The sequence below is a fragment of the Coffea arabica genome, chromosome 10e (assembly GCF_036785885.1).
Source record: "Coffea arabica cultivar ET-39 chromosome 10e, Coffea Arabica ET-39 HiFi, whole genome shotgun sequence".
Lineage (NCBI taxonomy): Eukaryota > Viridiplantae > Streptophyta > Magnoliopsida > Gentianales > Rubiaceae > Coffea > Coffea arabica.
In genome coordinates, this window is record NC_092328.1 from 1900021 (window position 1) to 1915473 (window position 15453).

Here is a 15453-nt window from a genome sequence, read left to right on the forward strand (position 1 = left end):
TACCTCTGAGTGTTAATCTAATTTTATTGTATTATTTTTAGTAATTTCATTGTTGCAAAAAAAAGAAGCAAAACCACCCCCTCCCCCCCGCTCCAAAAAAAAAAAAAAAAAATCTCAGATTAGATAGGATTGATTACATCAGAAGTAGCAATTGCCGCCTTGCTGAGAAGCTTCAGTTAAAGACCAAATAAATGCCAAACCTAAGCCGAGTAGCAGACAATAGGCGTTGAGTCAACGACTCAAACAGCCCATATTAATATGAGTACTATTTTAAGGCAGAAAATTCCAACTGAATTTTAAGAAACTTCCCATAAAATTCGCATCCAACGGTAAGAAAAAATTGAAGTAACCTCAACTACTACTACTGGCTTTTCTTCTAGGGCTTCCACCGCTTCAGACTTCAATTCTCCCCATTTACTGCCTTGTTGCCGGCCGCTTCTTGGTTTTTTTTTTTTTTTAATCTCTCCAATATTCCTCCAACCATCGGTTCCCCGTTCACTTTCAGGTTCCTTCTTTACCGTACTGTCGCATCATGATTTGCTCTTTTTTGTTCTACTACGTGTTAGTTCTTTTGAAATATGTTATCAACTAATTAATTCTTATCTCTGTTGTATTGGGGCTTGGATATTAGATATGTTTTTTGCTTCTTTATTATTTTTTTCCCGAACAAGAACTTGATGCAGTTTAGCATATTAGCATATTCTTGGTAGATTTATCATATGACTTGCTGAGAAGCTCTGTTTAAACTTAATTCGGATAGGCTACACCTCCGATTTGGATTCTGATAAAAAAAGCCAAATGGAGCTTAAGTTTTACTGTCCGGTTTAAGCCTCTTATTTTCAGCTCTTGTTCATTCTTCATTGGATAATTCTTGGAAATTGGTTTATTTGTCCGTGTTTCTTTTGGATTTTTTGGGGGGGGGGTCTTGGTTAGGAAGATAGATGGTGGATTAACCTGCCGGAGAGTCATCAAATAGACTGCATCATCTTTTCTTTTATTGCAAAATGCATTCAAATATGGGATGTTAATTCGGATGACACTTCAAGATATCATCTTTTTTGGACATTGTTGGAACTTTGTCAGAACACATGACTTTAGAAGGACACTTCTGTTGAATTACCAAAAAGAATCACCATCTGCTTCATTAATGTGTTTGCATGCTGCTAACTCTTCGAGAATGATTGCAAATTCTGTGAGAATTTTGTGTTTGCTTGGAAATATTTCCTTGGTTATGGTTAATGCTATGTAAATTCACTATATATTAGGTTATTGTTGAATATCCGTAAACCACTAATTTTAGTCACTATTCTGTTTCGTTTTTCCTTTTATTTTCATAAGTAATTAATGATTTTTAATGTCCCTTAGCAACGTGTATTTATGAGTCTGCTAGTGTGTTAGTAGCATTGAATTAAGTCTTCGTCTTGCCATTCTAATGCTTCTGTCATTGGCGCATTATTGAAAAGATATTATCTTTTTTCTTTATCAGCTACTGAAAAGGGAGGGAGACCATGGCAGGGAAACTGCCAGGGGATCCTTCTTATCATGAAAGGGCAAGAAATTCAGCTATAAATCCCGTGCAAGAGGAGCCTGTGTGTTTCACTGGCAAATGGTACTTCACTAGAGAAGAAATAGAAGACAATTCTCCATCGAGGAGGGATGGGATCTCCCACAAAGAGGAGTCGCATTCACGGAAGTTGTACTGTTCCTATCTACAAGAGCTTGGCATGGAGCTCAAAGTGTAAGCTCCAAATCTAGTCAAGAAGTGTATCACGTGGTAATAAGAAGTGTACCTGATATGAAAGTAAATGAAAGCCTTACTTTGCCAAAAAAACACACACACACACACATGAACAAAGTGGCACACACAGAGAAAAAAAAAAAAACAATTTCCCCCATTTTGGAAACCTTATGTGCAAGTAACCTCATACATCATTGTCTAGCTCTTGGTCCTTTGAGATTGAGCTCATGTTTTCTCAATCGACCGCAACTGATGTGGGACATCAGCCCAAGAATTCCAGGCCTAACCAAATGCTAAAGTTGAATGATCATACATTGAACTAAGAGCTTGTGTTTACGACTTAGTATAGTGAATCCTGTATTACTCTACTTCTGTTAAAGTGAAGGAAGATTCTTTCCCCCTTTGGCTTCTCCTGCTTATGAGCAGGTTACTCAGAGTTTTCTTGAGGCTCAAATGTAGCTCTAGCCCATCATGGGACAATTTCCTTAACCCTTTCTAGAACCAAATTCAGAATTTTGCCATTTTCGCCACCATGCCTACATTCTTTGACCATGGTAGTATCCGGCATTTTCTTTGTAACCATTACAGTCAACTGCTATTTTATGTATAACTAACTCAATCCTTGCTCTATTGGACAAGCTTGGGCACTTCAAGCTTGTCCAGGGCTTGGTTTTTTATTGCTTTTTTTGCTTCAGGTTAAAGATGTACTTGTTCTGTTTTATAGGCCCCAGGTGACCATTGCAACTTCAATGCTGTTTTGTCATCGGTTTTATATGCGTCAGTCTCATGCAAAGAATTATTGGCAGGTAAAAGTTATAGTTTATTGGTCTCATTGATTATTCTTCGTTCTTTACAGCAGAGAGGACTTATGTAATGTTCATCATCATATTTCTTTCCATAGGATCCTATAAGCATGTACAAACATTCATAGGTTGACAAAAATGTGCAAGCACAATGATGCATGTATTAAACAATTTATGACTTTAATAGAACACAAGGACATAGTTATGTCCTCATTTAGTACCTTATCTATCTGTATGATATATGGGGATGGTATACAAGGATTCAATATTAAACTTGTCCATATAAAAGGCGAAGAAGTAAGATGTAAGGTTCTTGTTTTGTGGTTGAAATTTTCCAACACATATTCATAGCATGCCAGTAACTCATGCAATACATCAAACCCAAAGTACTTTTTGAGGGTTACCGTAAGCTAAATTAAATCGGATTGGGTGATAGAAGATATGAAAGGAAGCTGGCTACTCTGGAGATTTGGTTGTGCATTTGGAATAGGATGGCACTTTGTAAGCAAAGGCACGCAAGATTATGTATTAGTTTGACGTGTTCTCAAAGAATGAACCATGCTACTTAATAACTTTGACTAAAATGGAATCCAGGATGAGAAAGTTGATTATTAACATTGTGAATTTCCCTGAACTAAAAATAGAAAATTAATTTCATTGCAGCAAAATTTTTAGTACATGGATCCTCTATTATGTTTGTAGATGAGATAGGATTAACACTACCATCGAGAGTTCTGGGGCTTAAGTTATTTTAGCCATGTCTTTCGAAAATGATATTCATGATTTATGTCAGAGAGCTAGCTCATAGAAGTATTTAAACTCAAAATTTATGGAAAAAGCTGCTGGGTCCTAAAGAGATTTTATATTGTATCATCAGATAATTGATATTATTGCTGCAAAATGGTCTCCAAAATAATGAATCTTGCTAGTCAGTGTTCAATCTGTCTGAGTTGAAGATTGCTTCTTGAAACATCCAAATCTTCCATGCATGGAAAAAGGAGAAAGCTACCACGGGCACAAACCTCTTTCGTACTTAAATGGTGACATTCTTTGGTAATATGCGGCAACTTTAAGTGCTGTGTTTTGTTTTTTGCAGACTATTGCTACTGCTAGCATGTTCCTTGCCAGCAAAGCTGAAGAGACGCCTCGCTGGCTGAGTGATCTTGTTGTTGTGGCTTATAAGTTAGCAAATAAATGGGATCCTTTTGCTCCGCAAAGAATTAGGCAGAGGGTATGGCAGCATTGTCTTTCGTTTTCAGTGCTTGTGTTTCTTTCATATCTGATTTCTGGGGAGTCCTTATCCTGATCTTTGTTTCTGTAGGATATTTATGATAAGCAGAAAGAAACAGTTGTACTTGGAGAAAGGCTTCTGCTGGCTACACTAGCTTTTGATCTCAATGTTGAACACCCATACAAGCCACTTGTTGCAGCTGTAAAGAAGTTGGATATCCCACATAAGGAATTGGTAAAAGTGGCATGGAATTTTGTGAATGATTGGTATGCTGTAGACATTGTGTCTAATGTGTTTCACAAATGTATTAGTTCTATTTTTCATAAGACCTTGACTGTTTGTTGTTTATGGGACCTGCAGGCTTCGTACAACATTGTGTTTGCAGTACAAGCCACACTATATTGCGGCTGGTTCTTTATTTCTTGCTGCAAAACTTCAAAAGGTGAAGCTGCCCACAACAAAAGGAAATGTGTGGTGGCTGCAATTTGATGTTTCACCAAAACAATTAGAAGGTATGTTATGCATGTGTTGTGTGCACCTATGTGTGTATTTTCCTTTCTGTCTTTTTGACTTTCCCATCTGTGTTCATGGATACTCCATCAGTATTTTGTTGATTCATAAATTTAAAGAATTGGTTATATATTTGTTAAGAAACGGAGCTTCCAGTCTGTTATGGAGAAACTGTGAGTTTAAAGATGTAGTCCACATTTGAATTTTTATGAACTGCTGGTCCAATTTTTGCTCAAGCTTCCAATTTTTATCAAGTTTCTTGAAACAAGATTCCAAATCATATAAAGAAAGAAAAAGCTGGACTTAATAATGTGACTGCCCTGGGCTGATGTCTTTGTTCCCATAAATTTTCAGTTGTCATTCAGCAGATGTTTAGATTGCTGGATCAGAACCAGAAACAGGTATTGCCATCAGCAGTAAGTAACAAAACCGTATCCAAATCTACAAGTGGAAAGGCAACACTTAGTAGCCCAGAATCATGTATATCAAATGGTTCTATTGCTGCTCAAGATCCCAACAATCGATCGTTGTTGGACACTGATGGAGCTTCAACAGATGCTCATTCAACACGCTATCAAGCACAGCCATGCAATGGTGTCCATAATAATGCCAAGGAAACAGAAGGTTGCCAGATAAGTGATTGTGGTAGCGCAAACAGCATTGTTGAGGATGGTGGTGATGAGCTGAAAATGGGACAAATTGAACAGAACTCGGGTTCCAAGGGTGCTGCATATGATGCTAGCTACAACAAAATGGATGTACATCGAATTAGAGAGAGATTAAAGAAGAGGAGATTGGACAGGGGAACAGAAAAGAAGTCAGACATACAGGCTGATTTAGAAGTAGGCAATGAGGCTTGGATAGAGAAAGAGCTTGAAAGCGGAGTAGAGAAGTTATCTGCCTCTCCGGAGAAGCGAAAAAGGTGCTGATGCAAAAGACGCTTTCCACTTGCTGAGCAGGAAACATAACCAGGATAGAAGGTTTCAAAATGAATTTGTGAACTCTACTGTCTGAAGTGTTAAGAAACCTTCAGTTGGAAGGTTTGATTTCATCTACTTCGATTCGTAAGTACTTTAACTGAGTTATGCATTTCTGCTTTATAATGACGTCCAAGCCAAGGTTCTAATTCTGATTATCCATAATCTTGCTATTCAGATAAAGCCATGTATGTAGTTTTTGGCGTCCAAATTTCGATGTATATATGCAAAAAAAAAAAAAAAAAAAAATATTTATGCTGTTGTAGTGGTTTCTGTAAGGTAGTTTTTTATGTGCGATGTAATATTAGTTTTTCTCAATCAAAGCTGGGTTTTGCGGTTTTGGTGGGGGGGATGGGTTGGTATGGAAATTTAATATGCATCGGGAAAGTTAATTGATACTTGCTCTTCTCGGATAACTATGCTCACTAAGAGAATATTGTGGCAAGCCTATAATACAGTTTCTCCTTCTTAGCTCAAAATTTTGAGGTGGGTGAAACTTAGTAGAAAATTGCATTTTACACTTCATTTGTGAATGCATCCATTCCTTATCAGCATAAGTAATAATTTGAGAACGAATTCAAACATGTAACAGATGAAGAGCTTAAGCTTAAATCTATATCTGCTTAATCGCGTTTGAGAGAGTCCACGCTGATGCAACTGTAAAAGAATGTTAGGAATCCATTGAAAAGGTAACAAATTGCAAAGCAATAGCTGGGCAGAGTGCCTGATAGGTTAATATCAAGGCTTTCGGGAGGAGTACATCATTTGTCTTTCCTTAAAAAGGAAGAATCACTTTTATCAATTCAATGCTAATTTTTCTCGTTCCCTTCACCTATTTATGGATGAGCAGAAAAGCTTGTGCAACCTCCTTAAAAACACGAACTCCCAACTTTTGCTCTATTTATTTACGGTAAATAAATGTCGTTGCATGCATTCATTTACTGTCATATCTACTCGGTCTGTGATTGACATACATGCTGATGTGTCTGCCAAAACTCAACATTAGGGATGGCAGCGGTCACATACCCTCAAAAATTTCTCTTATCAAATATTAATCTGCATATCTAAATCTTTTATCATATTTATCAAGTAACTTTACGAGTTTTTAACTCTTATTACCAAATCCTCTCACTTCCATCCTGCGTCCTCTAACTGCTAATTTGAATAGTTTAGAAAAAGGGAATTAATTTTTATCATACTAAAACCAATACATATCATGTCAAGTCAAAACACTACACTGAAGTTTAAACTTGAATAGAGCCGTAGAAAAATTCAACATTTTATGAAGGGTAAATTAATAGTCTTCCAAAATAAGATTCAAACAACTATCTTACATTTTCCAGCAAGAAATTGTACATAAAACGTGACAAAAAACAGTTTACAAGATAAACATGTGCTCCAACTGAATACAAATTAAAGAAAATAAGTGTGCTCTAAAGGTATCAATTCCTGGACACACACACACATGTGTCATGTGTGTGTGTGTCGAGTATTGGAAAACGAGTTTTAGGATTCTCTTTTCAAATACTATCAGATTATCCATCGGCAACCCCTCATTAATATCAAATCCTAACAAGTTATCCATTGACTGTCAATCAAATTAACCATTGGATAGAGTACTTGCGGGTATCAAATTTTGCTCTACCCACTGCCATCCCTATTTAACATTAATGGGGTCTATTTGGTTAGCATGATTCATTAAAATATAAATATTACTAGGAAGGGACAGCCCGCGCGACGCGCGGGAATTTGGTGCTTGTGATTCAAGATAATTAATAATTATTGTTTAATATTTTGTAGTATAGGAACTGAAGTATGATGATTTTATCATGTGATTTTAATAGAAAAATCATAAGTTACATAGTGAGTCAATAAAAATAATGTGCAATGAAATATCCTTATCGTTATACTATATAAGAATCCGTTGTGATCAAAGGTTATGTTTGAATTTTAACTGTAAAGATAAGGGTAATTTGAAAATGTAAGAATGTTTGAAGTGCAATTGAAAAGTATCCAAATGTCTCTTCTAAAACTTATTCAAGATGATAAAACATTTTAAAGTATCCATTGGACCCTTCATCTCTCGAATCTATATATGTTCGTGAAAGATCCCTCAAGCAATGCTTCTGATTTATCCCTCGACTTAAGCTCAACCCGAATTATCAAGTCAAGTTTATCCATCAATCACTTTGCGTCCAATCTAATCTAAAATAATTTTATTTTTGACTAACTATTTATATAATTTGGTGGGTATAATATGACTTAATCACATGTTTCTTACAGAGATAATAATGCCAAAAAATGATAGATAGATAAGAAATTTAAGTGGTCTTTTTCAAAGTTTTGTAGAAATTATTCAGATTTGGTGTTTTTTGCTAGGGACATTTCTTTGTAATCTCATAAATAAGTTCAAATCTGCATAATTGTTAAAGATTTGAATTGAAACCATCTTGATTATAAAAAATTGGTGCAAATAATATTTTCTAAATTTGAAATTGTAGGAAATGGTAACTAAAATCAGAAGAAATTCCTCATATGAATTCGAATTGCAAACTATAGGTAAAAACTGCTTAATGATATTTTATAATATTTACTTGTATAAGTATCCAATATAACATCTCTACTTAATTGACTCGTTTGAACTATGGATAATAGATGTTTCAATCAAATCAAGAACATTATTTATCATTGTACAATATACAATTATGAGTAAATGAATTAATACAATGCAATCAAAATGGTGTTGTAGCTAAAACATTTAAATTCATCAAGTTTCACTACAAATTCTTTTAGATAGCATAAAAAAGTAGGGTCCGTTTGGATTCTTGTTTTTGGGCTTGTTTTTGAAAAACTGTTTTTCACAATCCAAATGCTACAGTAAATGTGTATTTCAAAAACAACTCCAAAAATACCATATCCAAACAATATATCAAAAACAACTCCAAATACATATTTAATATGTTTATTTCAATTTATATATTTCAATTATGTATAGGATATATATATTATATTAATTTAAATATATTTATTTATACATATTATAAATATTTTATTTTACATAAAATATAATTTTATATATTTATATAAATATTATATATTATATAAATTATAAATGTGTTATTATACATTTATATAAATGTTATATATTATATATATTTAATATATACATAATATATATTATATATATTGAACATTTATAAAAATGTACATTTAAACATAATATATATATTTATGTATATTTATAATATACACTTATATTATGTATTATATATAATATAATACATTTATACATTTATATTAATATACATAATACATAATATATAAAGTTATTTATTTATATAATATATAATAAATAAATATAATACACTTATTTATTTATATATAATATATAAAGTTATTTATAAATATAATACACTTATTTATTTATACATAATATATAAATATATTTATTTATAAATATTTATAATTGTATTATAAATGCATAAATGTATATAAATATAAAAACATAAAAATTATAAATTATAATATACGTTTATATAATATTCATTTATAATTTATACACATTTATAATAATATACATTTATACATTTATAAATATATTTATGTTATGTATTATATATAATATAATACAGTTATAATACATTTATATATTTATTTATAAATATAATATATAATAAATAAATAAATATAATACACTTATTTATTTATATATAATATATAAATTTATTTATATATATAATACACTTACTTATTTATAATAATATATAAATATATTTATTCATAAATATCTAAATATATTTATTTATAAATATTTATAATTGTATTATAAATGCATAAACGTATATAAATATAAAAACATAAAAATTATAAATTATAAATTATAATATACATTTATAATTTATATATTTATAGTAATATACATTTAAACATTTATATATAAATATATGAATATATTTATTCATAAATGTTTAAATATATTTATTTATAAATATTTATAAATGTATTATAAATGCATAAATGTATATAAATATAAAAATATAAAAATTATAAATTATAAATTATACATTTATATAATATTCATTTATAATTTATACATTTATAAATATATTTATATTATGTATTATATATAATATAATACATTTATATAATTTTATATAAATATATTTATTTATAAATATTTATAAATGTATAATTGTATATTGTTATAAAAATTTAAAAATTATACATTATAAAAATACTCGAAAATATGTTTTAAAAATACATCTAAAAATAATCTATAAAACATCTACAGTAAAAGTTTTTTATATAATTTTTGAAAAACAACCCCAAAAACAACTAATCCAAACGGACTTGTATTTGAAAAACGAAATGCTACAGTGCTGTTTTCGAAAAACAACCCCAAAAACAGCTAATCCAAACGGTTTCGTAATTTTTTTGTATTTGAAACTATATAAATAGTATAATACAAGAACGAGATCACATAGAAAGCAAATAGAGTGCAAATGACATCTTAGTACTATGTAGCATGATTAATTTTCTTTTTTAGTTTCAATGAAGTACAAAATTATAAGTTAATAAATTTTACAATCATAAAATTTCTAATTAAAATAAACACAAGCTGAATTCCAAATCATATTACATGAAAAACTAACTACTTGAACCATAACTGCTGGAATGTAGTCAACAGATCCCTGGAGTCAAGAATAATAGGAGAAAATTCATGAGAAATAAGGTTATTTGACTTAAATAAAAAGATAATACCTTGACTGAGGAGGAGAAGATGATAAAATTGCTTTTCTGATTATTTTAGAAAGTGACAATGTTATCTCAAATTGTACTTTAACCAGAGATAGAATCTCTGGGATCTACTAAGAAAAACAATACAATTAGTCAGTTTTTGGAATTAGAAGTATCAAAAGGCAAACTATATGAAGTTTTTGAATAAACTAATCATCAGAAAAAAAACTACAATCGAAGAAGACAACTCAAAGAACTTGCCTCAATTAAAAGGAAAAGCTATGCATTCCACCAAATATTTAATAGTCATAATAAAATCAAAGAGGTGAAACCGAAAAAGAAGAAAGGGTATCGGCTAAACATGGGAACATAAATATGATAATGATTGTTCAGATAATAATTAAGTTAATTAATTGTAATTAAAATCCAATTATGTAAACATCCAATTAATTCCTTAACCGATGAGAAAGGTTTCAGGAAATTGGAAGGCTTGGATGTTAGTATAATAAATGATTAAAAGGACTTTTATGTAATTCTATCAAAATATAAGCTTTATTCAGTTGTACTTGATACTCAACTTGGCATCAAACATTGTAACATACCAAACCTGCCCCTAACCTTAAATGTCTGAAAGGTTATATAAGTAATTATAGTGAAATTAAAGCTATAATGACTTGTACTCAGTGTTCCAATTACTCTTCAAACACTCTCACATTCCCAAAATAGCCTCACCTCTGCGGTTGAAATCTAGTGCTAAACTCATTCTTATATAGTATAAGGATTCAACTTGTATCATAAATATAATTTTTAATTTTTTTATTTCACATGTATTATATCATAAAAGTTCTATATGAAGTGTTATTCCAAATAATTTTTTATAAATAATATCTATCCAATTGTAATTTTTGTAGCAAGTTCTTCTTGAAAACTATGAAAGTTGGCTAATGATTTCCTTTCAAGATGAAAGATGCAATCTTCCTCTGCAAGCTTAGGTATTTTGGATTAAGCTGTCATGCTTTTGAAGAAAAAAAAAATTTATCGACAACGAACTAATCAAATAGTAACTCTCAATATCGATTATCTCAGTTAAAATCACGAAAAGTAAATTCCAATTTTAGTCTCACTTTAGGGTTGGAAGTGTTGATTCCAACTTCTATCATGCCTAAACAGTCGATTGGCGATCTTGGTTTAGTCTAGCAAATTAACGTGGAATATAAAGATCATGGACATGACGTTTGATCTGAAGAAGGTGTCCTAGCTAAGTAAGGTACGGAACAAATGTATCAATTTGCTATTGAACGACATTGCCTTGTGTGTAGGGTACCCTTGTAAAGCAATATATATATATTTTTTGAAGGATGAAAAGCAATATTGACTGGCCTATACATGAAGATCAGTTTCATTTATAAGGTTTAGTGGACGTGAAATGCAGGATGAGCTGCAGGGTCCCATTGCTGGATTTAGTGCCCTAATCAGATTATTTGGTATTCTCCAACTTGAGTGCTTTGTCTTAATTCTTCTTCGCAAACTTTAGACCTTCTTTTAAAGGCTATGCAAAAAATACAAATGACTTTTAGGATTCAAAGTTTACTGCAGATTCACTTCGTGAGAAAAAAATAAAAAGCTTAGTGGGATGTTTTTCTTTCTGAACAGAACGGAAGTACGGGTTAAGGATCAAAGAATTCTATATAACCTTAATTTATTCCTGGTTTAGGATTAAACAATCCTGTTGAACCTTAATTTATTCAGGATTAAAAAAAAAAAAAAAGCAAAGCAACTGAAAACGTTCTGAGTGTCAGTGGATCTTTCTCCATTGATCAGTGAATTTTTTTTTAATGCTCGTTAGTCATGATATTGTTTGGTCATAATGATTTTCTTTCTTTTACAAGAACATAGATAAATTAAAAACACTGTGAATATTATGAAGTAACAAGATTCTAGTTTACATACTTACGAGGAACCAAAACCCAAAAAAAAAAAAGAGAGAGAGAAAGCAATTGTCTGATCATGAAGAGGCAGGCCAACGAATATGTCTGGAAGCGCATAGGCAAATGATCAACATCTTTGCAGCAGTTGTATTGCGGATTCTTCTACGTCTTCAAACTGGGTGAGGCTCCCAATTCTTCAACTTTCCCCCAAACATTCTTGAAGGTCATCGTCAGCCTTGATGACGATTTTGACGAAATTGTTGGGATGTGGATGACAAGCGCTTATATGGGTGGTGTAGCGACCTCTGTAGTGCAGCCGTGTTGGCTTGTCTCCTCACCCAAGTCGCCAGCGGATTCACGACCCTCCTGTACAGGCAAGGGCTGAGGGCCATCAGGAAACGCAGAAATACATGGTCGCGGAAGTGCACTCCGAACCGGAGGGCCAGCGACAGTGACACGTCCACGAAGCTCAAATCCCGTGGAGGAGGAGCGCATGCGTACATATATGGCCAACGACGGAAGCAGCCATCAAGAGAGCCACCAGAGCCAAGTCCTAGTTGTCAATGAACAGTTCACAGACCGCTGCCGTGATGGGAAAGCCGAATGCAAACGCAAATTCCCAAATTTGTCCGATGACAGCCAGCAAGAAATACTTACCAGAATTCAACACTGAGCGAGGTGTCATCACTTACTGGATAATGGTACTTGAGCATAAGTTTTTTCAACAAGAACATGAGAGCTAAGAGCACAACATAGCCAAGAAATAAAATTTCTGCAGTGATAGCCTTGTTAACGACGTCTTCGCCCGAGTGATTCTTCAAGAGATCCATTACAGCTTTCGATTCTTCCTCACAACCTAAAAAGCAACGCAGAGCAGGAGTTGCCCAGCCAATAGAGATCAACGTCCACATTGCACCTGACTTCCTGGAGCAATCACCAAGGACATCGGCCACAAAATTTCTAGCAACGGCCAAAATACCATCATCAAAGAAATCACCCATCCTGAAGATGAAGATGATAAGGACACAGAGAATGACGAGGAAAGACTCAAAAAAAAAAAAAAAAGAACCAGAAGAATAGAAAAGATGATGATGAACAAAGGTTTGTTGAGTGAAGATAAAAATTGACTGTGATATATAAAAACCCAAAGCCAGAAACAAGGAGGCCCCGACTGATTTTCTCAAATTCTCTCTGATGGTTCTTTCATAATCCCGAATAGCTCATATATGCATAGAACTAAACTATCCAACTCCAACTCCTAATCCAACTTGACTACCGTTACTCAATAACCAAATTACAAAGGGATTCTAATTATTAGACATAATATCCTAAATAATAAAACTTGTAGGTTTAGGAAGTAGACTTGATTTACATATTTTCCAGAAGTTAACTTTGCATGGTGGGTTAAAATTGGTGGAGTGATGATGCACAATCCGACTTCCGAATGGTACAATTTATGTGGCGGGCATTCACACTACACACACCATCCTTTACGCAAATTTCTCAAAATAATTAGAGGCTCTTTCAAATCCCCTTTCTTTTAATACGATCCCCGCACATTCCACGTGGGCCGACTGGTGAAATTGTTTTTTTTTTTTTTTTTTAAACCAACATGGCTAGTGACAAAGGAATTCAAAATGTCAAATTTTTTTTTAAAGCAATATGTGAGGCTACACTTTGAATATATATATATATATATATATATATATATATATATATATGTATGTGTGTATGTTTATATATAATTGTGTGTGTTAGTCAGATTATTTGTTTTATAAAATGTCAATTAAAAAAAAGTATTAACGTAGCTGCATATATGATGTGCGGTTACACTTTGAATTTTTTTTTTGAATGTGGCTTACATCATAGATGCTGAACATATGACGTAGTTTGGTTTACACTTGATTTTTAAATTTAAAAAATAAATTTGTTAATGTAGTTGGAAAATTTTTTTCATTTTATACAAATCTTCAAAATTTAGAACATCATGATTGATTGTGTAAATCTATTCTTTGGATTAAATTAAAATATTTTAATATGTACAAATTAAAAATTTTGAGCAGTTTTAATTTGGGATGTGTAATTGGATTACAAGTGCTATTTAATTTTATTAGGATTTATAGATTAATGAATAAATAAACATAAATATAAATTGTGTATGAATTGAAAGAAAAAATTAATTTGGTACTAGTAAATGTGGATAAATTTACTGTAGTTTTTAAAGACTACACTACATCTATACCAACTTTAAACTTATTTTTATACATGAGATGTTAAATTTTAATTCAGAAGTATGTCATTATCCTTATTCAAATTTTAAATTTTTTTCAAAAAATTGAAGTATAATATGTTAATATTTTTTTACATGTTTTATTCGGTTAATTGAAAATTATGCAAATTTTTTAAAAATATTTTTGAAATGTATGAATACGAAAGTTTTTTGGATGATACGTGTGAACATATATTTATACAGATAAAATACGAATATTTAATAACTATGTTATTAACTAGTGAACGGATATTTTTGATGCAATTATCCTAGGAACCTCAAAAGATAGTAAATGATTTTACACATACACGGAAAGTTTTACCATAACAAGTATAAATTACAATTGAAGTACTTCAAATTATCAATTATTTTCCTCTCTGAATCACTTCGCTTATCAATTCTCTGCCTCCTTTTCCGGCTCTTCCTTTCATCTTTTGACATCTCTCTTCTTCTACATACTGGTCCCTCCATAAACCGTATGCACAAATTCGAAAACAAAATAGCAGAGGTATAAGCCCTTTGTTAACTGCCAAAAAATGTGCATTTGATCTTAAATTTAAGATTTACTTTGAAGAAATAGCGTTCAAATGGTAATGAATATGGTTTGAACTTTGAACTTCTTCTTGTATCCGAACCAAAAAAAAAAAAAACTGCGTCGTAGTATTGTTTCTTCGTTGTTTAGTTGAAGCAGATTGCAGGAAGGAAGAAAAAGGGCAGGGCAGGAAAATTGAGGTCGTGGATTGATTTAGCGAATGATGGTGTCCCGGTCAGCAAAGCTGAGATTAGAGGATTTGGATTTTGGGGAAAGGAAGGCTTTGCAGACGGGCCTAGTGATAATTACCACTTGTTAAATGCAGATTGTGACGCTGCTCACAAAATACCAGTGAAAGGCAAGTCTCTAAAGGATTGGTTTCGCACATCCTAATTAAAATTTGAGACATGATGTCCGAAGAGGTGGTTATACAACTACCACAAAAATCAAATTTCAATCATATCAGACAATATTCAACAATGCCATTCTCACAAAAAAACAGCATATTTTTGACACTACCGTAAGGATACCCAAGGTTTTCTGGTACTCTGATTTTCTTTCCCTCTCCCTGTGTTGCGCATTTGCAGTGAGATAGACGGGAGAAGACTATATTACGAATTTGCAGTGAGATAGATAGATAGGAGAAGAGACAAGTTTAAATAATATTCTTTGTTTCATGCAAAACATCCATTAGAACAACAGAAATTCTCTGAGACATGTAGTGTTCC

General features: G+C 32.1%; 1 protein-coding gene across 2 annotated transcripts; it reads left to right on the forward strand.

The window, feature by feature from the left end:
* Positions 1–221: 221 nt before the first annotated feature.
* LOC113712453 (cyclin-T1-3) lies at positions 222–5417 on the forward strand. Of its 2 annotated transcripts, none has more exons than XM_027235883.2 (7): positions 222–505; positions 1487–1738; positions 2463–2544; positions 3638–3772; positions 3863–4038; positions 4133–4284; positions 4637–5417. In XM_027235883.2, the coding sequence occupies exons 2-7, from the start codon at positions 1509–1511 to the stop codon at positions 5209–5211; spliced, it is 1350 nt and encodes a 449-aa protein (XP_027091684.1). In that variant the 5' UTR covers positions 222–505; positions 1487–1508; the 3' UTR covers positions 5212–5417. The 2 variants fall into 2 exon arrangements, with proteins under 2 accessions (XP_027091684.1, XP_071923430.1); XM_072067329.1 differs by lacking the exon at positions 222–505 and adding an exon at positions 531–561.
* The last annotated feature ends 10036 nt before the right edge of the window (positions 5418–15453 follow it).

Coding starts and splice junctions, on each gene's coding strand:
- LOC113712453 (XM_027235883.2), top strand. CDS start 1,509: ATGGCAGGGAAACTGCCAGGGGATCCTTCTTATCATGAAAGGGCAAGA. Junction 4,039..4,132: donor TGGAATTTTGTGAATGATTG/GTATGCTGTAGA, acceptor TGGGACCTGCAG/GCTTCGTACAACATTGTGTT. Junction 4,285..4,636: donor TTCACCAAAACAATTAGAAG/GTATGTTATGCA, acceptor ATAAATTTTCAG/TTGTCATTCAGCAGATGTTT.